Source organism: Arachis hypogaea, chromosome 10, assembly GCF_003086295.3.
Source record: "Arachis hypogaea cultivar Tifrunner chromosome 10, arahy.Tifrunner.gnm2.J5K5, whole genome shotgun sequence".
Taxonomy (NCBI): Eukaryota; Viridiplantae; Streptophyta; class Magnoliopsida; order Fabales; family Fabaceae; genus Arachis; species Arachis hypogaea.
Window position 1 is genome coordinate 24651490 of NC_092045.1, and position 27268 is coordinate 24678757.

General features: G+C 30.1%; 1 protein-coding gene and 1 long non-coding RNA gene across 3 annotated transcripts; one reads left to right on the plus strand and one right to left on the minus strand.

Annotated features, from left to right (window-relative positions):
• Window positions 1-786: 786 nt before the first annotated feature.
• On the minus strand, window positions 787-7247 carry LOC140175827 (uncharacterized). Its single transcript, XR_011866520.1, has 3 exons — window positions 7099-7247; window positions 6908-7003; window positions 787-1074 (listed from the first exon to the last, which is right to left on the minus strand). It is a non-coding gene; the product is annotated as an uncharacterized lncRNA (long non-coding RNA).
• A 675-nt stretch (window positions 7248-7922) lies between these two features.
• LOC112715407 (3beta,22alpha-dihydroxysteroid 3-dehydrogenase) lies at window positions 7923-16295 on the plus strand. 2 transcript variants are annotated; one of them, XM_025767175.2, is made up of 8 exons: window positions 7923-8705; window positions 10388-10537; window positions 11176-11424; window positions 14946-15032; window positions 15145-15223; window positions 15653-15759; window positions 15838-15968; window positions 16055-16295. In XM_025767175.2, the coding sequence occupies exons 1-8, from the start codon at window positions 8190-8192 to the stop codon at window positions 16161-16163; spliced, it is 1428 nt and encodes a 475-aa protein (XP_025622960.1). In that variant the 5' UTR covers window positions 7923-8189; the 3' UTR covers window positions 16164-16295. The 2 variants fall into 2 exon arrangements, with proteins under 2 accessions (XP_025622960.1, XP_025622961.1); XM_025767176.3 differs by lacking the exon at window positions 10388-10537 and having other exon boundaries at window positions 7936-8705.
• Window positions 16296-27268: the final 10973 nt, after the last annotated feature.

Here is a 27268-nt window from a genome sequence, read left to right on the forward strand (position 1 = left end):
TAAATAAAATAAATACAATAAAAAATAAAAATATGAAAAAGAGTATTATAAATTTTATAATATCAAACAAAAAGAAAATATTCTATAATGTTTTTAGTACTTTCAGTACTCTGTAATTTTGTATTATTTTAGACTATAAATTTTTATTATTTATGACTCTATTATTATTTATAATTATTTTTTTATTTATTTGTCCTTTTTTTATAGGATCATAATTTATATTATATAAAATTTTGATAATAAACGTAGTATATAATAATTACAATTATAAATATTACAAAGTCAGAATAAATCGATAAAATTAATACAAAACAAAAATAGAGTACATCAAAAAATAGAAAAAAATGATAAGAAATTATAAAAATTTCATAAAACCAACAACATATATCATATGAACAAAAAATTACAATAAAATCAAATAAAAAAATAAAAAATTTCATACACAACATAAATACAATGCAAAAAAATAGAAAAAAAGAATTTATATGAACAAAAAATAATAAAAATATCATAAAAAAAGTCAACTACATTTGTCATATGAATAAAAGAGCACTACACAAATAATATAAAAATATTTATCATATAAATAAAAAATACAATAAAAATATAAAAATTAAAATATAAAAATGAGTATTAAATATAATAAAAATTAAAATATTCAATTTGCTGGTAATTGAAACAAATCTGAACTATTTTGATGAAAAAAAAGTTATAACTAAGAATTATGAAGAAGCAGGAAGAACTATAAAGAACTAATCCTTTTTATAGAAGAAAATAGAAGATATAGTTGGTAAAAAATAAATAAATTTTTCATCTAATTTTTCAAAGGTGATCACCAACCATGAACGTGAAACGCAGAAGCTACAAATTTTAGCTTCTCCTGAACGTGTGTTCAAAGGCAGAATCATTTCTACGTTTAGAAAAACAAAAATTGCTAAACATAAAAGTAAAACTTTCAAGAAGTTCAAATGCACTTCTATCCTCTCCATTGTGGTTGCCAAACACACCCTTCGTTTTCTTTGTTGTTGTCGTTGCTGTGCTTGGTCTTCGGTCTCCCTCTTCTTTGTCCGCATGCTGCTACAAAGTGCAAACTGCATCAGGTATATTTTTTAATTTTTTAAGTTATTCTGTTAGTGGGTTATAATTTGATTAACTGAATAATTGATTAATGATATTGATTAACTAAATTTGTTGATTCTTGATTGTTGTTGATTATATCTGGTTGATTATAATTTATTGATTTTTGGAAGATTATTCAATTTTTTATCTTATAATGTAATATATTGTTGTATATATATTGTTGTGTATATATTATTGCTGTTGTATATATGTTTTATCAGTATTTTTATTGTATCAAATTAAAATACTAATGTAATAATACTGACAAATTTTATGTTTATTTTTGTATTAGTTATTTTTAGAATTTAAAATTTAATTTTTATTAAAATGTTAATGAAGATATATATTTTAAAATTTAATTTTAAATTTTGACTATGTTATATTTTTTTATTACCGAGTCAATTAGTTAAACCAATAATTCAGATTATCGGTTTAGTTCTTACAAGCAATTATGAATCAAAATGTGAGAGTGGACGTTAAAAGTAAAAATGAGTTTAAAGACAAAAGAGGGACTAATTAACAGAAATAATGGTTAAGATAAAAAAATAATATATCTATTAATTAACAGAAAAAATGTAATTAAGGGACTAATTTTTAACTAGTTAATAGTAATTAATGTCTTTTTATATATAATTATTCTAAACATAATTAAAATTATTAGTTTTTTTTCTACGTATACATCATTATAATTTCAAATTATAAATATATCGATATCAAACAAAATATATGAGACAACACTTACAGCTTATATAAAGATATAAAGAGCTGCGGGTTTGAAGGTTGCTATAGTGATCCGTGGTTTATTCTTTTAGTTATTCTCTTATAATTAATTTCAATGCTTTTTTCTGTGAGTTGTGTTATATACCTACTTACCTGGTGAAATGCTGTATGTATAATGAGTGAGTTATTTCGATGTGATCGATTTGGCAGGTGTATTTTGAGTTGTAATTGTTGCGATGTTACAAATTTATATAACTTTTGTTCTGTCCTTAATGGCAATACCAAAATAAATGGGTCACTGAGTTATTGGTACTTAAGGTCGAGCTTTTTTACAAAATATCTTAAAAAATTTCAATCAAAACCATAGCCATAAATATGCACATGATCATTGCCATTACATGGGATGGTGTAGTACTTGTGAGTGTGTTGTAATAGGTGGGGTGGGAGAATCTTGATGGCTATATCGAAACGTGATCTCTGTGACCTTAGGTATCATGATGTACTTTGTGCTGGTAAAGATTTTTTTATGTGGGATATTTAAATAATATTTTTTTATTCTTTATTTATAAAATGTGTACTTTTTTTATAATACTAAAATAATCAATGTATTAGTTTCTTTTTACTAAAATATCTGTTTTAAGATAATACTTAAAACTAAAGTAATTTGAATCTAGACTTAAAATTTAGACTGCTATAAATAAAAGTTTCAATTTGTTTTTCAAAGAGACCAAGTTGTTCGAAGTCTTTAAGTGGATGATGGCAGATAATTTTTATAAAAAACTTTAATATTTAAGTTAGCAAGAATTTTAGATAAATTTAAGTAAATTAAAATTAAAAAATATTTAAAATTGATAGAATATTTATAAAAAAAGTGATGATTTTGAGCATTATTTTTGTATTTCTACATTTATAGTAATGGGTGATTTTTTTTAATTTTTAGAAAAGTTATCTCATATTGTAATAGATGATAGTCTTGTAGATTGCATATGAAGTAGTTGGGTGATAACGGATGAGGCACTAGTTGCTGCACAAGTCAGGTACAGTCGAACACGGACAATGAAATCGTATCGATGCTCCAAACAAAGTCGGGTTGACAGATCCAGATTGAATCTACAGGTTTAATGAGTTTTTTTAGGATGATCCAATTTTGTTGAGTCTTTAGACTTGAACTATTTTAATTAGAGTATGAACAATATCTTTTAATAAAAACAACAATGATAATATATTTGTTGTTATAATAAATTTTATTTATTTTTAATATTTTATAATTAATTATTAAATATATAAAAAACTTAAATTAATTTTTTGTAATTATTTGAATCAATCAAATAATTATTGTAATATATATATAAATTACAATAATTATTAAAAATATTTTGGATAAATAAAGAAAAGAAGAATGTCAATTAGAGATTTTTTTAACTTGTATGTTAAAAATATATATCACATATGATTAATTCCGTGCAGAGGCTTTGACTAGTATATATATATACCAGTGCAAAATAGAAAACGAAAAATCTCTACATTTTAAAATAGTCCTCTATTTAGATAAAATAGTATATTAAAACTAAATATTTAAAGGCCTGAATACATTCATGTTCAATAATCAATATACAGTTTTATTTAAACCGAAAATTATTTTGAATTAAACTGAATGAACTTTTTTTCACACACTTTTTTTTTTTTTTTTCATCTACTCATGTTGAGAAAGCAATTTGGTATTATTGTAAGTAAGAAACGTTGAGAGTATACGTAAAGCAAGTATAGGAGAGAAAGAGTGAATGAGAAACATACATTCCCTCTTGGCAACATTCTCAATTACATTTTAGTGTTAGATATACACCAAATTCCATTAATTAATGGAGGAATAATTCTGATTTCACGAATTGGAAAAATAAAATATCACCTCTTGTTGAGCACTTAATTACGAATGCAATAATTATTCTTAGACCTATTTATTTAAAGTTGCTTGTGTTAATTCAATTACTCTGATTGACATTATATGCGGGCCAAATCGCTATAGTAAATTTTTTGCTTTTTGTCTCCAATTAATCATGTTGGAAATTGCCTTTGATCCAACATCATATAACAAAGCATATACTGAAAATTAATTTCTTCTCATGAACTAATTATTTTTTATCCACTCCCTACTATTCTTAAGGCTGAACCAATCAGATTGTCATCAATTTTTTATGCACTTGATATGCCCTTCTTTAATCTGACAGTAATTTGAAATTAAAGTTATTGGATCGGAAAAGGCCGTGAAATCTAAAATAAAGCACATTTTTTTTTGTTTTGTTTTACTAACTAGTGATCTTCTGACTTTTGAGATTGTCTAACATATATTTGGGGAGACATAAGCAAAAAAAGTATCAACACAATGCTAATGTTTCTAAGGGATATAATCATCCATGGTCGGCATGCTCTTTTCCCTGTGTCTCTTTTTCCACCCTAAGTTATCATGTAATATATGATCCTATTACGCCATTCATATATCTCCATGGCCATGGTATATCTTTCTCATAGTATTCTCAATTTTTCTAGAAGACCTTTTTAATGCACTTTTTACTTTCCCATTAGTTTGTATTGTTTTCTCATAATACTTTCATTGTTGTAAGAAAATCTTGAGACGAAAGATCCGATCCATATATAGGTGTTGTCAATTATAAAAATATACCACCATATTAATGGACACAAGAAAAATTAGTCAACATACAATTAACAATCTATTTAAAAATATGGAAAAATAGCTCTCATAGTTATATTTATAGTTTAACTTTATGATATTATAGTCAAAATTCATATATATATATAAAGCACAAAATATAATGGTGGCTAATATTTTGTTTTTACATACAAAAAGTTTGATTATTATATTGTGAAAATATTTGATTAGTCTATTTCAAACATTTTGGCTATCCAAATATGATAAAATTGATTATTTTAGTGGTTGATTATTCTAATAGAAAAATATCTATAAAATATATAAATATACATAAATATATACTTAATGGTTAATCTGTTGGTCGATTTTAATTTAAATGTTCATAAAGTATTTTTGGAAAATATATCATTTGGAGATTTCTATTTTATTTAGTCTTAAAACATATTGATATAATAATTCATTAATTAACAATAAATCTTTAAATACATCAGTTCAGATTTAAGATGAATTAATTTTTTATTTATTAAACTAAGGTGATTAAGAAAAACAAAAAAAAGTGTATTAATAAAAGAATAAATCTAATTACACTCAAATGATGATTCATTTTTCTTCTACAGTAATAATAATTAAGAAGGTTAAATTTTATGAAATTAAATTTGCAATTAAGTTTGTATAATTTAAAATCTTTCAATTAGGTCTTTATCCTGTACTATTTTAAATTTTATAAATTTGTAACTAAATCATTTTCGTGCAACAAATATTATAGTTAACATAATATTCCTCACCAAATTGAACATACACATACTTAAAGGCTAAATATTCCTAAACCTAATCGCCTTCTCATTTTCATAATATTTTATTAATAATACTACTTTTTACACGATAAAGACTTATTTCAAAATTCAAAACCATGTGAAGATCTAATTAAAAAATTTTAAACTATAAAGAGACTTAGATGAATTTAGTGAAATTATCGGGACAAATAGAATAACTTAATCTAATAAAAGAATATTAGTTTTTTTAATTTGGAATTTTATTTCCTAAGATTTTCCTCTAAAAATGTTTAAGAAAATTTGTGTTCATCTATCGAACATTATTAAACCTCGATAGATGGTTCCTTTTTGAAGTTCTAACTTTAAGCCTTTTTCCCTTTATAAAGATAGAGAGAAGGGAAGTTTCCATTATGTGAAATTCTCCTATATTTCAATTGGTTACAGTATTGCTACAATATAGTAGGAGATTTAATGGTTACCTATACCATAATAACAGCATGATGAGATCAATGACTTCATTGTGAACTAACTAACTAAGCAATGGTAAAAAAAAAAATGAAGAATAATTGTTGACCCCATCACACGTGCAAATGACAACAAAAACTCCGACATTGGTGAGTGCTCAAAAAGATGAACACTACTAATGATGATCGAGGAGGTTACTACTATTAACATTTTCACTTTGGAAACTGACATTAGATATAATAATGTCGGTGTATGTACTAGATGCTAGGATTTGACACATTATAAGGAGGGAAAAAATATAATGATGATTAAGCAACACACAAACACCACCTGGGATATTACTGATTAGGGTGGTAAATTTGTAGCCATTGTGGGAGGATTTTTCCTATTTGCTTTTTTGCTTTTTGCATTATGGGGATGGCCCATGTCCCTTTGCAAACCTGCCATTCACATTTTTGACTTTCATGTGGTGACAAACACGTGTCAATGATGGGCCATTTTTAGTGAAACAGATTAAAATTGTTTACCAAAGATTATAAAGGTATACAAATTCAAAACTTAAAATTTAGAGTAGCTCGCAGCGATTAATTAACGGGTGACGAGGGGTGAAGTTATATATGGTCGTGTTAAGAGTGATGTTGGAAGGAAGAAAAGAAAAAAAAAGCGAAAAAAGATATCGTAAATATGAATATAAAAAATAATTAAAAAAGTTTTAAATTATGGTAGATGAAATATTGTTTTTCTAGTGGAAAATATTTGTTTTTCTGGTAGAATTGTATCAATTAACTCGACCAAATTCACTGATATATAAGGTGTACAGAAGCAAGTATTTCAGGTTTATAGATTTTCTCAGAGCTGAGGTTGGGAATAGTCCCTCCTGGGGCTGGCAAAGTGTTTTAGAAGAAAGAAAAGTACTGGAAAAAGGCATTTTATGGAAAATCGGAAGGAAAATTTCTGTCAGAATACGAGAAGATTCTTGGGTCTCCAAGTTTACAGTAATAACCCCTATCTCGAATCCTAACTCAACAGACCTCCCTCTATAGGTATCAGACTTAATTCTCCCGAATAAACAGTGAAACCACAATAAAATAGCAGAATTTTTCAGTGTAGAAGTATCAGACGCTATTATCAATACTACCATTAATGATGGAGAAGATAAAATTACCTGGATGAAAGAGAAGTCTGGCAGTTACTCAGTTGCAACCGGCTACCAGACATCATTCCAATTTAACCACCCACCAGTTGAATACCTCCCTGAACGCTTTCGACATAAACAGATGTGGTCAAATATCTGGAAATTGAAGTGCCAACCAAAAATAAAGAACTTTATTTGGAAGATACTGCATGAAGGCATACCTGTTAAACAAAAACTTCACGAACGAATTCCAAGTGTTAACCCACTTTGCCCCAGATGCAACTTGACAGGGGAAACAGTGGTTCACTGCATCTGGACGTGTGCGGATTCAGTGGAAGCTTGGCAGACTTCTGAAATTACTGTGCTACCCTGCGAAGAAGAAGCATGGAAATGGTGGTTAGCAATTTAGAATGAAATAGGTCAAGCAAATCAATTAGAAGGAAGGAGAGAATTAGTTGCGAATTTGTGCTGGCAACTGTGGAAAGCAAGAAACGAGTGGGTATTTGAACAGAAGCGCAAATCTCCATTGTTGAGCTTGGAAGAAGCACGAAGAGCAGTGAGAGAGAGAGCGTATAAGATGAAACTTCCCCCTTTTTGTGTGTAACTTTGTCCGAGAAATTGGTTTCTTTAGTTGGATCTTTTCTTTTTCTGTACCCCATGTAAGTTAGCCCAATTGGGCTCAATGCAATAAATTTCTACTATCTTGGATAAAAAAAAAAAAATTAATAGATTGGAATAATAACTATTAACGAAGTCAATTCTAAAAAAAAAAATTAGAGTGAGTAATTTAAAATTATTAAAAAAATAAATTTAATAAATAATTTTTTTTAAAAATTAATTTAAAGGAGTAATTTTTTGAGACGAACTTGATTATTAATTCAAAATAGATATTGACTAAATTTGTAAAGTAATTTAAACGGTTAAAATTAAACTCATTTTAAAAACCGAAAAAGAAAAATGGAAAAGACTTTCATATACTTTCCCACCACCTAAACTACTCTTATCCTGATAGATTAAAAGGGGAAAAAAATAATTAAAGAAAAAAGAAGTGCCAAGGGTGTAAAATATCCCTTCTTTAATTTCTTCCCCACACACATACACACATCATTTTCGTCCCCCTGCTTCTTCTTCTCTTTCCACTCAACCCCCTCGTGTGCTCCTTCTCCCTCCATTAATGCCCTCTCTCTCTCCCCCTCTTTCTCTCTCTAGAACTCTCTATATATACACTAATACACACATACATATACATACACATCTACACTACTAAGTTATTGTTAATACCAATAATAACCTTAGCCTTTTACATTTTTCCATGTCTTCTTTCACATCACTACTCTTCTCTTGTGCAGCCATCGCCGCCTTCCTCATCCTCCTCCGGCGGTGGCGCTACCGCCGCCTCCGCCTCCCTCCGGGGAGCCTTGGCCTCCCCTTCATCGGCGAGACTCTACAGCTCATATCAGCATACAAGAGCGACAACCCAGAGCCCTTCATGGATCGAAGATTGAACCGGTACGGTCTAGTCTTCACGACTCACGTGTTCGGAGAACCGACCGTGTTTTCGGCGGAACCGGAAATGAACCGGTTCGTTCTTGCGAACGAAGGGAAGCTCTTCGAGTGCAGTTACCCCGGTTCGATATCGAACCTTTTGGGAAAGCACTCGTTGTTGCTGATGAAGGGGAATCTTCACAAGAAGATGCACTCACTAACGATGAGTTTCGCGAATTCTTCGATCATAAAGGATCATCTTTTGGTTGATGTGGACCGGCTCATACGGCTCAACTTGGATTCTTGGTCCGACCGGGTTCTTCTCATGGAAGAGGCCAAGAAGGTTAGTTACTTAGTTATTAGTTAGGGATGGCATACATTGATTCTCTTGAGTTTAATGTTCATGTTTGATTTTTTTTATAATTATATTAGGTATTGAAACTTGAAAGCGAGTTAAATATATATTATTTGAATTATTTTTCTATGAATTTTGAATAAAAAAAGGGTTCATATGAACTATTTGTATGAATTTCTTCTACGTAACCGCGTGCTAAATTCGGTAGACTACCTTAAATAAGAGTTTCATGTGCTATTATTATGATTGATGGTTGTCGGGTGTTTTGTTATATATATATTCTTGTAACAAATGTTTTTTCTTACATTAAATAGTATATTTATTAAATTTTGAATTTTTTATTATGTGAAAAAAGATTTTTGTTTTCTGTATAACTACTATAAATAAAATTGATGTTTGTGTTTTTTTTTTGGTTTATTTTTTTTACATGTTATAGTGTTAGTTTTTGTTATATTTCTTATCAATTATTTTTCATCACTTTTATTATTAAAAGTGGAAATTATAAAAAAAAATATTCCTCTAAAACAAAATTTTACTGAGTCAACTGGGTGACAGATCGAACGAGTCAGGTTTCTGAGAGCATCATCATCACATATCATGTGGTAGAGATGGTGGACCAGCACCTTCTTTCTGCACCACCTCATAATAATCATAATAATAATAATGTTATCGTTTGGATCTTGTTTGTTTATTTGCTTATTTTGGTTCAAAGTTAAATACCTCCTTTTCTCAAAGTGTCCAACTATAGCGCCCCAAGTAACATTCTTTTTTTTTTTTTCACATCTAATTTTAACTTTATTTTTCTCAAGCTTGGGTTGATCGATGAGTATTTAGTTGAAAGCTTAGCTTGTTATAGATAGCATGTGATTGTGATGTACCTGATGGAAAATAATAGGGAATGGTGAGTCAGATTCTATGGCTCAGTGCAATGTGTCCAAATTCTTCCATTTCAATATTTCTTTGCATATAAGTATATAAGATGAATCCCCACATCACGTTAACTTAACTGAAAAGGTTCTTTCAGCTAATAAATAATTCTGAATATAAACATTAGGTCATCATCATGTAGAGTAAGCATGCACATATATGAATATGTTTGTACATGCATGTGAAAACATTTCACCATTTCCTTTTGTTTTTCCTTTCTTTCTCTAACCCTACTGAACTTTTATATTCCCAAATAGCCAAATATGTATTGTGTAATGATGTTGACTATGACATATTGTATGTATGAATTTAATTTGAATGGGGAACAAGTGTTAATATAAAAAAGTATTTATACAAATATTTAATTATGATTATATTAGTAAAAATGATTTAGTTAATAATAATAATAATAATAATAATAATAATAATAATAATAATAATAATAATAATTCATGATTGCATGTGTCATGAAACTATTTGCTAATAAAAAGAGATAACATAAATAATTAAATTTCTAACTTTTTTTTCAAATCAGAGTTTTTTTTAGATTTATTTAATTTTTATATAGTTTTTTTTTATTTGTTTATTTTATTTTTAACTTTTAAATTCACTAAAAATCAAATTTTAAATCTTCAAGACATAAAATCTATATTATATTATAAAATTATTTATTTTAAAAATTTAAACTAATAAAAAATAATATAAATATTTATATCTCTAATAGCATGTTGTGTTGGTTGTAGATAACATTTGAGTTGACAGTGAAACAACTAATGAGCTTTGATCCAGATGAATGGACTGAGAATCTAAGGAAAGAGTACGTTCTTGTGATTGAAGGATTCTTCACTCTTCCATTCCCTCTCTTCTCCCCTACCTACCGTAGGGCCATCAAGGTGCATGCACCTTAAACTCATCATTTTTCTAATCACCTCTTCTTTTCTTTTCTTTTCTATTTTTTTTCTCTAATTATTAATACTCTTATTGTTAGTTATTATTTTGCCATGGGGAAAACATGCATTAGCAATTATTAAACCTAATCAAATAAAATAGTATATAATCCACGTTATCCTCCAAATACTGATCAACATATAGTAATAATTATTTGGTTAATTCAAATAAATAATAATATAAAATATATATTTATCGTAATAATTTTTTTATTTTTAATATTTTATTACATAATATAAAATATTTTTATTCGTTAAAAATATTTAATTTAAAATTTTAATATATTTCATGATTGTTAGAGACAAATATATGCAACATTATATATGACTCTGGTCCTCCTAATTAGAATAAATTCTTCATCCATTTCATTATAGTTATGTTATTTTGATTTCTTAGTCAAATATATTTAAATATTAAAATTAAATTAGATATATTTAACAATGTTAGAACGACTTATTATTAAATATAGAAAGAATAATAAATACTGAATATAGCTGAAATGATCTAATTATTCTCGGCTATTATCCCAAACTTGTTATATATAACTGAAATATTAATACTAATATTGAAAATGAATTGGCAGGCAAGAACGAAAGTGGCGGAGGCACTAACATTGGTAGTGAGGGAGAGAAGAAAAGGGAGTGAAAGTGATGGGAACAGAAAGAAGGACATGCTTGGGGCACTGTTGGCCTCCGGGGAGCAATTTTCCGACGAGGAAATAGTCGATTTTATGTTGGCTTTGCTCGTCGCCGGCTACGAAACCACCTCTACCATCATGACTCTTGCCGTCAAGTTCCTCACTGAGACTCCCCTTGCCTTGGCTCAGCTCAAGGTATGCAATATATTTACTTGCTATAGAAGATAAAGATAATTAATTATTTAAAGAAAAAAATATTATTTTTGTTTATAATATTTGAACTAAATTTTATTTTAGTTTCTGTCATTTTAATCGTTCTATTTTTATTCTATAACATTTAAAATGGTATTAATATTATTTCTCCACCAAATTCTTCAGTAACACTTAACAAAAGAAATAAAAAGACAGTAGGAGAATGAGATTTAAATATTTTAAAATAAAAATAAGACGATTAAAATGTTAAAACGGATTTACTCCAAATATTATTTTTAATGTTCAATCACAAAGTCAAAACAAATAAATTTATACATAATGATAAAGGTGAATGCTACGATGCCTAAAAGATGGTGTCTATTTACTAAAAAATGTTAAAAGTTATTATTTAATTTAAAAGATATAAGAATAAATCATTTTTAAAAAATAAAAACTTACTACAAAAGATAAGTTAGGTAAAATTTAGACAAAAACTCATAGGCACCATAGAATTGGCCAATGATAAATTGATAATAATTATGATGAGCACACTCTGCACTACTCTTTCTTGTTTTTATGCTGGTAACAAATAAAGGTTGTTTAACTTAACCTTCTAAGAGTTTATCTAATATGAAATATAAAGCCTATTTTTAATTGTTTGATATATATAAATTTTTATTTTATTTTATGAGTTTGCATGCATGTATATGGTTGTACATGTGAGAAACCCCACCACCCTATGCATTATATAACCATGTCCGTCTCCATAACCACCTTCCTTCTCACAATGTGGCGTTGCTCTCTTTGGACCTCATTTTCATTATCTAATCCTCTCCATCATTCTACCCTACCTCACCTAGGATGCTCTCAAGTTTTTTGAGTTTAATTAATAGATAAATTCCAATAAAATTTTCTTGTATTGCACAAAATAAAATAATAAACTAATAAAAAATTGAGTTGAAAATGGAAAGGTTTGAAGTAATACATACGACATTCTTTTTTTTATATAGTATCGTTAATATCCTATATAATTTAAATATTTAACTAACTTGCAGATTTTAAAAATATAATAATAAATTTTTTTAATAATTTTCAATGATTAAAAAAATTAATTTTTTATAATAATTTTTATAAAATATTTTTTTTTTGGTATACTTAACCTATCTCGCCAAATTAGCAAAACTGATAATTTAAGTTTTCAAGGAGGGTATTTAAAGTTGTAATGTAATCAGGCAAAAATTATATTGAAACATTTTAAAGGAAAAAAAAAAAAAGAAAACCTTGTCAGTGCTATAATTCTTCTTTGTTGTTTTGTGAACATTTATGGTTAGATTCGATTAATTACATCTTATCCCGTTAAAACATTCACCTCAGTCAATACGATTGAAAGCTTGAAATTCATCATGCATTGGGTACGTCATCTTGGTAACTTCACCATTGATGACTTCCATATATAATTTTTTGTTCATTAATTATAGTTAAATTTTATCAATATTATAATTAAATCAATTTATATTAATAATTAGAATAGAATAAAAATATAAAATATAATAGTAACTAACACGAGAATTTTTTTTATAAAAAATTGATTATATTGCAAAATTATTGTAGTTATAAATTAAATTTTATTTTAAGTATAAAATAATTTTTTACATATACATTTAATTATATAACTATCATATCGACAAAAATAACTGTATTAATTGTATAAATAGTCATCTAAAAAGATAAATATAATTGATTTCTTAAAATATTTTATATTATTAATTTATTAAACATGTAATGACTAATTTAGTTATTATTCTTTTTATTACTTATAGAATATTTTTTCACTATATATAATAGTGATCTTCATTACATTAATTTTGTTTTGTTTATACCACTACGGCAAGTTAACTCAAAATTTTAGTAATTATTTGTAAAACAGAAATACAAAAAAATTGTAGTAAAGTGCAAAGCAAAAAAAAGAAAAGAAATAAAGAAAAGAAAAGAGAAGAGAAAATAACATAATGAAAGGAGAGACAGCGGTCAAACTAAACCAATGGACAAAATTATTACATGCGAAACGCACGCTTGCCTTGCAATGCATTATGCATTCATCTCTTAATTCTTTTGACCGTATTGTTACGTTTCTTCGGTGTTTGGAATGACGGAAATACCCCTTGCCACATCCTCTGCGTAATCTCCAATTCTCCACAGAAGGTACTTTTATATGTGGCAGAGAGAACTTGTTCTGCTTCAGCTTAGGGAATCGTGTGACCTTGATTTTAATGACTATTTATCATCACACGGTCCTAAAAATTTGACCATGTCATAAATACACGACTATACTAATACAGAATTAAATTGGTGTTCCAATAGCTCGAATTAAAGTTACTAGTAATGGATAATTTCAAGAGATCTATGTTGTGTTTTAAAGGTATATACTAAAAATATAAATTAAATTTTTTTATTAAAAATATAAAAAATGTAAATATTTAATATATTTATTTTATGTTATTAAATAAAAAATTTAAAATTTTTTATTAATAAAAAATTTATCATAGCTAAACTCTATTTTTAAATAATTTATTTTAATAAATAGATTGATAATTTTATAATGTGTTCCAAAGACATATATTAACTAATCCCAAAAAAAATACATATTAACTAAACCTTTAAATTAATCATTCCTTCGTACACTTTTTAACATAATTTTTCTTCAGTAGTACTAATCTAATAATTATTCTTTCCAATTATTTTATATTTTATTCTTTTTCATATATGTTTCAATTATTATAAATGCCCACAAAAAATTAATTATTAAATTATTTATATAAAATATATATCAAACAAAATATATATATATATATATGACATTTAATTTAATAATTAAGCTTTTGTGAATACATAATATTTTTGTGTTTGTTAAAAAGTAGACTACAAAAAGAAATTAAATTAACGTTGATGTGTTAAATAAATAATTATTTATGAGAAAAAATAAAATTTAAAAAATAGACAGTTAATTAAAAATAGAGAGAGTATTGGTACTTATGATTAGATCTTGATATTAAAATAAGGAAAATCTGTTTGTGTATCCAAATATTACATCCACTTTTTTCTGTTTTAATCATCTTCTTTACGACATTCTCTTCTTTTTACTTTTTTTTTTCTTTTTCAGTATTATTGTGCTCAATTTTTTTGTTAATATAAAATTATTAATAGAAAAAGTTTAAGGGCCAGCAATTTTTGTGTTTTTTGGCCAGCACTTAATCATAAAAAGAAAAATGAGTGATTTCTCATCATTAGATGTAATCACACACCATTAAAAACACTGTTGATAACTAATTGATGGTTACAAAATACTAAAATTGCTGGCTCAAACATTTTTTTTATTAATATTTTATAGGTACCTATCCTTTTTAAGCTACCACAAACTATATATATTAAACTGCACTAACACATGGAATAAGAATTAGACTAATGGAGGATTGAATTGAGTGTTCCTCTATTGATATCTGAGACTTAATTGTACAATTTGACAGGAAGAGCATGACCAAATCAGATCAAAGAGTAAAACAGGTGCACCACTTGAATGGTCAGATTACAAATCAATGATCTTTACTCAATGCGTAAGTAATTAACAGAAAGAGTTTGTATCAATATATTTATGTTTTTTTTTGTAATTGCTCTATCTCTAAATTTTAACTTTGTGGATGCGGTTCATGGCTTCATGCAATGTAGGTTGTGAATGAGACCTTAAGGATGGCGAACATAATTGGTGGAATATTCCGGAGAGCAACCACAGACATAAATATAAATGGTAAATTACTTAAAAAAGAAATTTTTTTATGCACTATTTTCACCAGTTATATTATGTTCCCTCCTCTGTCTTCCTTATATTTATTGTCATTTTTTAGTATATTCTTGTTGAAAAAATTTACGAGTTAAAGTTACTACCTCTTATTTTTTCAATTCTCTGTTTTTTTTAATCAGTATATTTCAATCCATATTCAAATACAAACATACCAAAAAATGGTCAATAAAAACCAAAATGAAAAGAACTATATTAGACTTCACATTTCAAGAAATGATATTTGCATTTTTTTTCTTAACACGTTTTTTTATAATATAAAATACAAACGTTTAATACCAAAAGTAAAAGGTAAACAAAATTATATACAAAGTGGTAGATATAAGATTCGTCGTTGAATTTCCACCATAGTTTTGAATGCTTGGCTTGCAATAATAGGTTACACAATTCCAAAGGGATGGAAGGTATTTGCATCATTTCGTGCTGTACATCTTAACCCAAACCATTTCAAAGATGCACGCAGCTTCAATCCATGGAGATGGCAGGTGCATATATACACTTTTTGTTGTTTGATTTCTAATATTTTATTTGTTCAAATAATTTTGATCAGAAATATTTGACAGAATAACTCAGAGGCAACGATCCCTGTAAATGTATACACACCATTTGGAGGAGGGCCAAGGCTGTGCCCTGGCTATGAGCTTGCCAGGGTTGTTCTTTCCGTCTTCCTTCACCGCTTCATCACCATCTTCAGGTATAATAATTAGTTATTTTTGTCTCTCTTTGCTGCTTTAAAGATGTAATTCACATTATTAATACGATATTATGTTATAATGGCAGTTGGGTACCTGCTGAGGAAGATAGGTTGGTGTTCTTCCCTACGACTAGGACACAGAAGAGGTATCCCATCATAGTAAAGCGTAGGGAGGAGTCAAGTCCTTGTATATAGCCCCATGAAAGAGCACCATGTAGAAGAGAAAAGAAAGAACAAGAATCTTAGATTGTAGATCAGTTTTAGCTGTTAATGTTCATTATTATGTAATAAATAAGAACAATAATAAAATTATTATAATTATGTCTACTTGCATGTTGGCTTTTAAGGTATGACTTTAGATGATTCTTTCATTTTATCTAGTAGAGTATACCAACATTAAATCATTATTTAAAAGCCTTCGCGTACTTGTTAGTCCACTGCACAAAGTAAGTTAATCTAATATTAAGAGAAATATTAAGACGTGGTGGTGAATTTGTGTCTGCTGGTCATTAGGAGAATTTTAATTTTTTTCACACAATCCTGTGAATATGACATGATTTTTCAGGTCTAATTCTGATAAATATTCAATTTAACATGTTGATGAGATGCAATTCAAGCTTTTTTTGATCTAATTCTCCTTCATGTTCTCTTGACATTCACAATCTATAGTAGTAGTTTCTTTGTTAAACCCACGATTTCAGTCATATCTTATTGATGAACTGATAAGTCTTCAACAGTTTAAGGGACATGTCAGAGATTTAAGGTGCATGTGAGTATCAGAAAAAAGAACGCTTCATTTGCATGCCATGATGGCTGAGATTTTCTGTTTTAACTTTTAAGCATGACCATTTCTTTCGCAATAGCTATGTGATACAATAGTCAAAACTTGACCTCGTAACTTTCTTTTTTTTCTCCCTAAATTAAATTATTTTAAAATATGATAAAAATACATATTCGTGAATTGAGACTATTTAAATTAACGAAAAAGAATGGTGTGGCAAACAAAATTTTTTATACAGCAACTAATTAAGAGTCTAATAGTAAGTTATGTCACTTTTTTTATTAATGGGACATTTTTAACATATTTTTAAATTTGGGCCTGCTACACATACAAGCAATAAGGCCTTACAAGTGTTACAAGCCCCCAGCCCACAAACATTCCACACGCGCACTAATTATATTGAATGGAGCGTAACATTCATGCGCTCCCACTCAAACGGTTACGCTTTTCTTCGCGTAAACCGCCCATTAATGGCAGACTCTTCCACTTCTTCTACTTCTCAAAGCCATTCAGAGAAAACGCAACCCTTCCATTTTCGAGCAACATTTAAAACTCAAGATATACAACTCGTCGCTAACATTCGAAAACTCCATCAACACACCATAAAACTCTCGATCAAGAATCTCCAGAGAAAACAAAGCTATAATACTCAAGGTACGTTACATTACCATTCCTGTATATTTTTCAGATTTCGAACTAGGTTTTACTGTTCTTCTACGTTGTTGTATGTTTTACTGTTCTTCTTGCTCTACGTCTCATTTTACAGTTTATAATGTTCTAGGTTTTACTGTTATTCTTGCTTCTATGCTACACTGTTCTTCTTCGTTCTTGTAGGTGTTACTGTTCTTGTTGTTCTAGTTCTTCTGGTAACTGATTTTTGGGAGGTATATTCCGTAGTTTGGTGGGTGTATATGGAGTAATTTATTGGGTGTATATGGCATAAAATGTTGGGTGTATATTTCTGAACTGATATACTGTAATAGTCAGCACTTGCTTATATTTGCTTGTCCATGGGTGTATATTGCTTGACCTTGTAATGTTGCTTGATATTGATGCATGTTTGAGTGATACCTGACTGATATATATGGGTGTATCTGAATCATATCTATGGGTGTATCTGACTGATATATATGGGTGTATCTGAATCATATCTATGGGTGTATCTTACTGTTATCAATGGGTGTATCTGACTCATATATATGGGTGTATCTTACTGATATCTTACTGATATATCTTACTGTTACTATTTTACTCATATTGTATATTTTCCACATTTTGAAAATGAAGAATTAGGTTTTACTGTTTTTCTACGTTCTTCTAGGTTTTACTGTTCTTCTTGTTCTAGGTCTCATTTTATAGTTTTTAATGTTCTACTTGTTCTAGGTTTTACTGTTATTCTTGCTTCTAGGTTATTCTGTTCTTCTTAGTTGTTCTAGGTGTTACTGTTCTTGGTGTTCTAGTTCTTCTGGCAACTGATTTTTGGGAGTATATTGCGTGATTTGGTGGGTGTATATTGAGTATTTTGTTGGGTGTATATTTCTGAACTGATATACTGTAATATAGTCAACAGTTGCAACTGTTCTAATATTTGCTTGTCCATGGGTGTATATTGCTTGACCTTGTAATGTTGCTTGACCTTGTATATTAATGCATGTTTGAGTGATATCTGACTGATATCTATGGGTGTATCTGACTCATATCTATGGGTGTATCTGAATCATATCTATGGGTGTATCTTACTGATATCTATGGGTGTATTTTTCATTTCAGAAAAAATGGCAAGCAGAAACCAAGCTGAAAAAAATGTAAGAACAAATATATGTCTTAGATGAAATCAGTTTTATATAATAGAAATATATCTGACTATAATTTTGCTTTGTTTACAGCAAACCAAAGACCTTAAGTGTGCAACACATATGTTAAGTGAGAAATTCAGAAACATGAGCGAGGAGAAGAAAATAATTATTAGGGATTTGGGATTTGGTGGCCTGATGCACATCCCGCCGCTAAGGGTGCATCACCAAATTGTCAGATAGATTCTAAGGATATTGACACTGATTAATGTAAATGTTATATAGTCCTGTAACAAATTGAACACATGCTGTAAAAATTTTCCAATTAAAATCCAGTTTATTGTAAAATTTCTTTCAATAATTAAACTCTCTCTGCTGTATTCAAAATGTATGAATTACAGGTACTATAATATGAAGGAAAACATCAAACCAAATATACACCCATAACCTGCCATTTTTTACACCCAAAGAAAGTTGAATATACACCTAAAAATCTATCCCCCTGATGCTTTATCCCTAAAATCCTGAACCCTAAACACTTAAAACCTAAACCCTATCCCCTAACCCGTAAACCCTAAAACCTAAACCGTAAACCCTAATACCTAAAACCCTTAAACCGTTGTAAAAAAAATAGTATTTTATAACATAAAAACAAGATTCTGAAGTATATATATGTATATATATGTAAAATGTGAAATACAAGAAAATTCTGAAATACACCCAAAAGAACATTGCTTTTACACCCAAAAGAATGCATGCTCTCGCTCCTTTGTGTGCTTCTCATCCTTGTCCAAAAGTGGTGATCCAGATAGACTGGAACCCATATATGACGGTCTTCATAGAGATCTGCAGAATACACCCAAACAAAGACTATAAATACACCCGAAAAAAATTAAATTTACACCTCTGCTACAGATTTTAAACAAACATTACCTGAAAGCCACTTGTTGTCCACAAGACCAAAATTTAGCAGAAAATCATTTCAATTCCTATCAAATGAGTCTTTAAGCACACCCACGCTTCTCGCACTTCTCTCGTAATATAATTACTCACATCCTTTTCAATAAAATTTAACTCGCGATGACCCCCGACAGCCGCAACAAATGATTGGTAAGTTTTGCTTAGTCTAATACCAGCCTCCTCGTTATTCTCTATTGTACGACGAATGGACATGCTTAGTTCCCTGTGTTGTTTGAGATATTTTAGATTTCCATTTTCTCTCTTTGCTACATGTAATCAATTGGTTCTTAATCTCGTTTCCCTTCCTATTTGTGCTCCGAACTCTTGTAGAAAACCCTGCAGCCTTGGCGTAGTTCTTGTAAACTTTTTCAGCATCTTCAAGGGTGGTAAAGGTCATTCCAACCTTGGGAACAAACTGGTCATCAACAACAGAGAGAGGCTGCAGAATACACCATGTCAAAAACTAAAAATACACCTAATCATGTCTGATATAATACACCCGAACCGCAACAACTCAACTAAAATGACAATAAAAGCCATAAACTGTAAATACACAGGCTGCAGAATACACCATGTCAAAAACTAGAAACACACCCAATCGTGTCTGATATAATACACCCGAACCACAACAACTCAGTTAAAATAATAGAAAAACCAGTAAACTGTAAATACACCCACACTTCCCTCAAAAATACACCCAAAAAAGTTCTTATCTACACCTGATTGTCTGCTATAAATTCCAGAAAATTAATCAAAACTAATACATTACATTCAATCCACAGATTTATCTTCATGCGTTAGTTTGACAGTCAATGTTCACGAATTATTCACCTACACAATGCTATACAAATTACTGCAACAAAATTCATAGTAATCCTATGTAAATCAAACCTCAGGAACTTCGTTAGATTCAAATTCATAATCCACTTCGCTTGGATTCAGCTGACAATCTGAGGTTCAATCATCCATTATCTTCAAAACGAGTTCAAACTTTGATTTCAGAAAACAAAAAATCAAATAGAAAATGAAGCTGGAGTTACAGAGAGAGGAACTAACGTAAATGACGAAGAAGAAACGAGTGAGAAAGGAGGGGAAAAGAACGATCGAAGAAACCAGGGGAAGCTTCGCGAGAAGAAGAACGAGCAAATCTGCAAATAAGAAAAATGAAGAAGGAAACAAATCTTTTAAATTTGGTAGTTATATATAGCGCGTGTATACGACGTAGCCATTGGAGCGCATTTTAGGTTTTAGGGTGTTAAGTAACTTGTAAAGCATACAAGTCGTTAGTGCTTGTATGCAGAGCTTTTCTGTTTTAAATTATTTAAAAATATTTTTGTTGATAACAAAATTTAAAAATATTTTTATTAGCATCAAGATAATTTAAGTGTATTTTTTGTGATTTATCTTTTTTTTTGGGCTTGAGTTTGCCCTTTAATTAAGATATTGTTTGTCCTTTTGACAGTGGTCATTCACTATTACATATATGCTCAAATGGGCCTTCAATTGTTGTCAACAAAAAATGGGTCTTGGGCTCTTTGTTAATTGGAAAAACTATTATAAAGAGTATGTTTTCGAGTTGGGTCTCCAAAAAAGGAAGTGTAGCAAGATAGTCAAAGCGCGGCAGTGTAACCCTTTAATTTAACTATGAAACATCGTTAAGGCTATATTTGGTTGGAAGGAAAGAAATAAAAAAGAGAGAAAAGAAAGGAAAGAAATTGAGTGAATTTTTATTTTTTTAAATGTATTTGGATGAAAAGAAAATAAAAAGGAAAGAAATGTTATAAAAACACAACTTTACCTTTGTATTATAAAATACATTGAAAAAAGTGAAGGGGTAATATTAAAAGTTGTGAGAAAAAATAAGTTGAAAGAAATTTATATCAAGGAGCCTGTGAAGAAAAGTTTAAAACAATAGTCGTAATGCTCACATAAATGGAAAACTTGCGTACGAAGAAAATTAAGGTTCATAAACCTAAATATATAGAAAGTAAGAGTAGGGAGTCAAGGATACAAAATAACAAGCTCCTAATTCAGCCTGTGAAGCTAAGGTTGGGTAAAGAAATATTTACATACATATATATGTATCCCAAAATCCAAAATACAAATATAGACCCTAATTCTCCTTAAACCTCTAAGAGGTACAAAATAAAGTAGCTGTTCGGAGAGTTAAGTACATATATAAACATAACTATACATGCCATACAACCTATCTTAGGGTCACCTAGCCTAAGTTTTCACAAGACATTATATATTAAATACAAGAAACCAAAACTATATCTTGGCCGATTTTCCGATAACCCGGAACACCTCAAGCGTTTCCGAACCACAAGCTACACAACTCCAGCCCCCCTTACCAACGATACCCAGCCTCCAAATCTAATCCTCTAGCTTTTAATTTCTCAAATTAACTCCAACTGATAACCAATTTCAATCTAACATCACAATTATCACTATAATCAATATAGAATTCACTAAATCAACATCTCACAAACGATTGGAGGATTCTTACCTGACCCACAGCTCAAACAAGCTAAACCCGACAATACTCGCAGGTTAACTCGAACCTAAACACCGAAATCATGTAAAATTCAACATAATTTCACATTGGGTTGCAAAATTGGGAAAGAGAAAATTAAAAAACAAAACGTGGATTCCTTACCAAATTGACCACCGGGCTTTGTAGAGATTGACGCTGCGATTGCGTGGCCACAAACGGTACGGCGATCGGAGCTCCAGCTCAAAAGTTACAAGGATTTGATTATGGAAGTGAGGGTTCGTGTTTTGGAACTCTCTTCTTCCCTCTCTTGAAGCTTCCAGCGTGAATTGTATGTTGAGGGAGAGAGAAGATGGCTGAAGCCATCTTTATTAAGCGTTAAGATTGGGCCCGGTTTGTCCCGTTCGACTCAATTATGGGCCGATTTCTTTAAAATTAGTGTTAAAATTCATATTTTAATTTTCTCCATCATATTAAATCATAAAAATCACATTTCTAATTATCTTTATTAATAATTAATTTATTAGATAATTATTCGTAAATTATTTGGGGTTTACATTCTACCCCCCTAACAGATTTTTTTCGTCCTCGAAAATTTGCTCTCAATTCTCCATATACGCTCCCTCTGATTCAACTGATCTCTTACCATTCATTTTGTCATTCTCCAACATCAATTTAATATCCTATTCCCCGTTTAAGCCTAAGCTAACCCGTTTGTCTCACTATTAGCTTTGTTTAACTCTCTTAACGAGTACAAACTTCTTTAATATCTTATTTTGAGTAAATATGTTATAACCTAAGCCGCACATTCTCACTCTTCATACTCGATCATGTGTTAATCCTTGAATCATTCTCATACCTCAAGACTCCTTTCTCTCATCATTACAACTCTAGACTCACCAAAATTACTGTGCTTCCATAGCGTTACTCTGATTATAAGTCCCCAAGATTCTACATCGTTCACTTATTCAGCCAAAGCATTCCTTGAATCTCTCCATCTTTCTAACTAAATGTTATCGACCTTTGCCCTTGCTACAAGAGTCCTAATCCCTAGGCGTCTCCACCACCTAATCCATTATTGCCTCCATCACAATTCCTAGGTTATCCGCTCCATTCTTTCAGTAGTAGCTCCCACAGAAGCAACCATATTGTCCAAAGTAGCTTGAAAATCAATCGTACTACCTTGCTCGCGTTCACGAGACGTCATTTGGGTCTTGTCGACACCGAACAATTGATATTAAGGTGATCAGTCTTAATATCTAAAGTCTAGTGCTTCGAATCTCCAAAAGTAATGCTCATGAATATTTAAGCTATATATGTCAAGTAGACATCCTAAATAGTATGTACACACAGACAGAGTATGCTCAGAAGCATATAGTCAGTCCATTCCCGAGGCTCTACGGGAATGAACTGCTCTGATACCATAATGCAACACCCTACCAAACAGAGTCTTATGCTTAAGTCATAAAGCTGAGGTGGCAAGGTACTACGACCTCTAAAAATAAAAAATGTATAAATATATAATAATAACAATAATAATAATAATAATAATAATAATAATAATAATAATAATAATAATAATAATAATAATAATAATAATAATAATAATAATAATAATAATAATAATAATAATAATAGTTGAAAGAAATTTATATCGAAGAGCATGTAAAGAAAAGTTTAAAACAATAGTTGTAACACTCACGTAAACGGAAAACTTGCGTACAAAGAAAACTAAGGTTCATAAACCTAAATAAATAGAAAGTAAGAGTAGGGAGTCAAGGATACAAAATAACAAGCTCCTAACTCAGCCTACGAAACCAAGGCTGGGCGGAGAAATATTTACATACATATATACGTATCCCAAAATCCAAAATACAAAGATAGACCCTAATTCTCCTTAAACCTCTAAGAGGTACAAAATAAAGTAGCTGTTCAGAGAGTTAAGTACATATATAAACATAACTATACATGCCATATAACCTATCTTAGGGTCACCTAGCCTAAGTTTTCACAAGACATTATATATTAAATACGAGAAACCGAAACCATATCTTGACCGATTTTTCGATAACCCGGAACACCTCAAGCGTTTCCGAACCACAAGCTACACAACTCCAGCCCCCTCACCAACGATATCCAGCCTCCAAAGCAAATCCTCTAACTTCCAATTTCTCAAATTAACTCCAACCGATAGCCAATTTCAATCTAACATCACAATTATCACTATAATCAATGTAGAGTTCACTAAATCAACATCTCACAAAAGGTTGGAGGGTTCTTATCTGCCCACAGCTCAAACAAGCTAAACTCGACAATACTCGCAAGTTAACTCGAACCTAAACACCGAAATCATGCAAAATTCAACATAATTTCACATTGGGTTTCGAAATTGGGGAAGAAAAAATTGAAAAGAAAAACATGGATTTTTTTTACCAAATTGACTACTGGACTTTGTAAAACTCGACGCTGCAGTCACGTGGCTGCAAACGAGGCGGCGATCGGAGCTTCGAATCAAAAGTTACAAGGATTTGATTATGGAAGTGAGGGTTTGTGTTTTGGAACTCTCTTCTTCACTCTCTTGAAACTTCCAGCGTGAATTGTATGTTGAAAGAGAGAGAAGATGGCTGAAGCCATCTTTATTAAGTGTTAAGATTCGGCCCAGTTCACCTTGTTTGGTTCGTTCGGCTCAATTTTAGGCCGATTTCTTTAAAATTGGTGTCAAAATTTATATTTTAATTTTCTCTATCATAGTAAACCATAAAAATTATATTAATAATTATCTTAATTAATAATTAATTTATTAGCTAATTATTCATTAATTATTTGGGATTTACAGTCGCCATCACCGTCGTTTGTGCTCGCCGTTGGGGAAGCCGTCTCCGGAGAAGCTGAAGGCGAAGGAGGGAAGGAAGCCGCACCATTCGTTGCTGCTTCTGCCATAGTCTGTCGCTTCCAATCATTGCTGTTCGTGTCAGTTGCCGCCGCTATCGTGGTTGTCACACTTCTAGTAGTCAAAAATCGCCGCTGGAGCCCCTGTCTTTTTGGTAAGCATTTTCATTTCGGAAACCCTTGTAATTGGTATTCTGTTCTATGTTGTTAAAGGATATAAGGTTTTGGTACCGTAGGATTGAGTTTCAATTATTGCATGTTGGTGAATTTAAGTGCTGCCATGGCTGCGGATATAGTGGGGCTGTGGTTACGGCTGCCGCTGTTGCAAGCCAGGAGAAAAATGAGTTTTGATGTGTTTTGGAGTTTCGAAGTTTCGACAATCGAGGTAGGGACGATTTTTTAAACTCAATTTACTATCAAGAATTGTTACAAGTCGATATTAATGCAAAAAATATATCTTTATGATTTTCTTAAGTCATATGGATTGAATTGAATTATTTTGGATGACTCTAATAGTCTGTTTGATTGAATTATTGATTGGTTGTGGTGGCTTAAAATTATAATTTTTAATTGATTATGTTGAAGTTGATTTAAATTGTGATTTACTGGGACTGGTTTGATTTTGCCAGTAATGAATTAATATTTAGAAATGATTTGAAAAGAGTTTGAGAAATGGTCTGGATGGGACTCAAGAAAGGTGGCAAAGTTCGAGTTTTAGGGAAGATGCTGCCAAAATTTTTATAAAAATTTTGGAAAGTTTTATTTTGGTTAATTTGGATTGAAGAATTGTTTTCTTTGATTTTAATTTATTTAAGAAACGAATGAATTATGTTTAAGTTTAAATTATTGAGAAAAGACTTATGTTTTGAGTTTCATTAAGAAATTACATTTGAAAAATTTTAGTGAATTTTAAAAGTAATTTGTTTTTGATTGAATAATTCTGGTTTGTGACGTTTTGGAAAAAGTTGAAGAATTCGAATTTTGATTTAGCAAAATGGGACGATCTCCGAGCCTTTGGGAATGTTTTAAATTTAAGAATGAAACTAAAATTAATTTTGCTTTAAATGATTTGGTTTTAAAATTGGTTTGGAACTTTTGGTTTAAATAATTTGGTTTTGGTTTAAATGATTTGGTTTTGGTTTAAATTTTATTTTGATCGATTCAAATTGAGCAGCTATGATTTTAAAATTTTTTAATGAATTTAAGGAAATGAGATTGGTGATCATTCCCCTAAAATCTAAAGGCCTTGTCGAGGGGTTTAACTAATAAATGATTTTCTTTTGTCTTTTGAAAAAAGAATTGGCTTTAAGTGAAATTGTTTTGAAGGTTTTGATGAATGTCACAAAGAGGTGGTATTAGTTAAAGGAAAAAGAAATTTGAGATTTGAATTACCTTGGCAGTGTGCAAGGGTTGTGGTTCGTCCCACTTGCTCTGGGTCAAGATTTTAAAAGATTGTAGTTTTGAATGTGAGCTTTGACCTAACAATGATTGTGGTAGTGTACCGCTTGTCTAGTGTCGCAATGTGTGTGAGGATCGTGATGGTTTACCACCCACGGGTGTGTGCTTTCCAATTGAAAATCTTGCGAGGATTGTGGTGGTGTACCCCTCGCAATGGTGGGGATCGTGGTGGTGTACCGTCTACAAGTTTTCAGGAGGACGATATCTGGATTATTTACCGGATTTGTTGGGTTCTGGCAAAGTAATTGACACGTGAGCTCACGGCCCAGTAGGACAGGCATGCATCATACTACATTTGTTTTCTTTGTTTGAGTTTGCTTAAGTGTTTTGGTTTACCTATCTAATAATTTTTGTCTAATTGTCATTTGTTGTACTTACTGTAATTGCTCTCTGATTGTATTTGTCTTACATTATTGGTACCTATGATTCATTATGTTTTGGAATTGAGTTTTGATGGTGATTTGTTTTGAATTGGGCCAGAGACCGAGTTGATTTGATTTGGGTCAGAGGCCGAGTTAATTTGATTTGGGTCGGAGGCCATGATTGGTTGGATCAGTGGTAAGTTTGGTTAAAATGGTTTCTTAGTAAGCGGTAAAATGTAAGGAATCTTATTTTGCGTAAAATTTTTACAAGAAAAATATGTTTTAGATTTGGATAATGAACTGATGATAACGTGATTGAAAATAGTTTTATTTAAAATATCTTCTTATGACAATTCTTAAAAATCCTCTACTGAGAACCAGCGAGGGCGATATTCTCACCCCCTACAGACTTCTCTTTTCAAGACAGACGAGGAAGCTTGCGGTGGTTTTGTTAAGTTCTTAGATATGTTGTTATTGTGTGTGTGTGTATTAGTCATGGTTTTTACCTCACCTTTGTCATTATAAGTTTGTAAAAGGGATAGGAGTTGTATGATTTGTATATA

Bases quoted from the DNA above. Each gene is read 5' to 3' on its own strand.
- LOC112715407 (XM_025767175.2), top strand. From the start codon at position 8,190: ATGTCTTCTTTCACATCACTACTCTTCTCTTGTGCAGCCATCGCCGCC. The intron at 15,224-15,652 runs GTAAATTACTTA...TTGCAATAATAG, and splicing joins CACAGACATAAATATAAATG to GTTACACAATTCCAAAGGGA. The intron at 15,969-16,054 runs GTATAATAATTA...TTATAATGGCAG, and splicing joins CGCTTCATCACCATCTTCAG to TTGGGTACCTGCTGAGGAAG.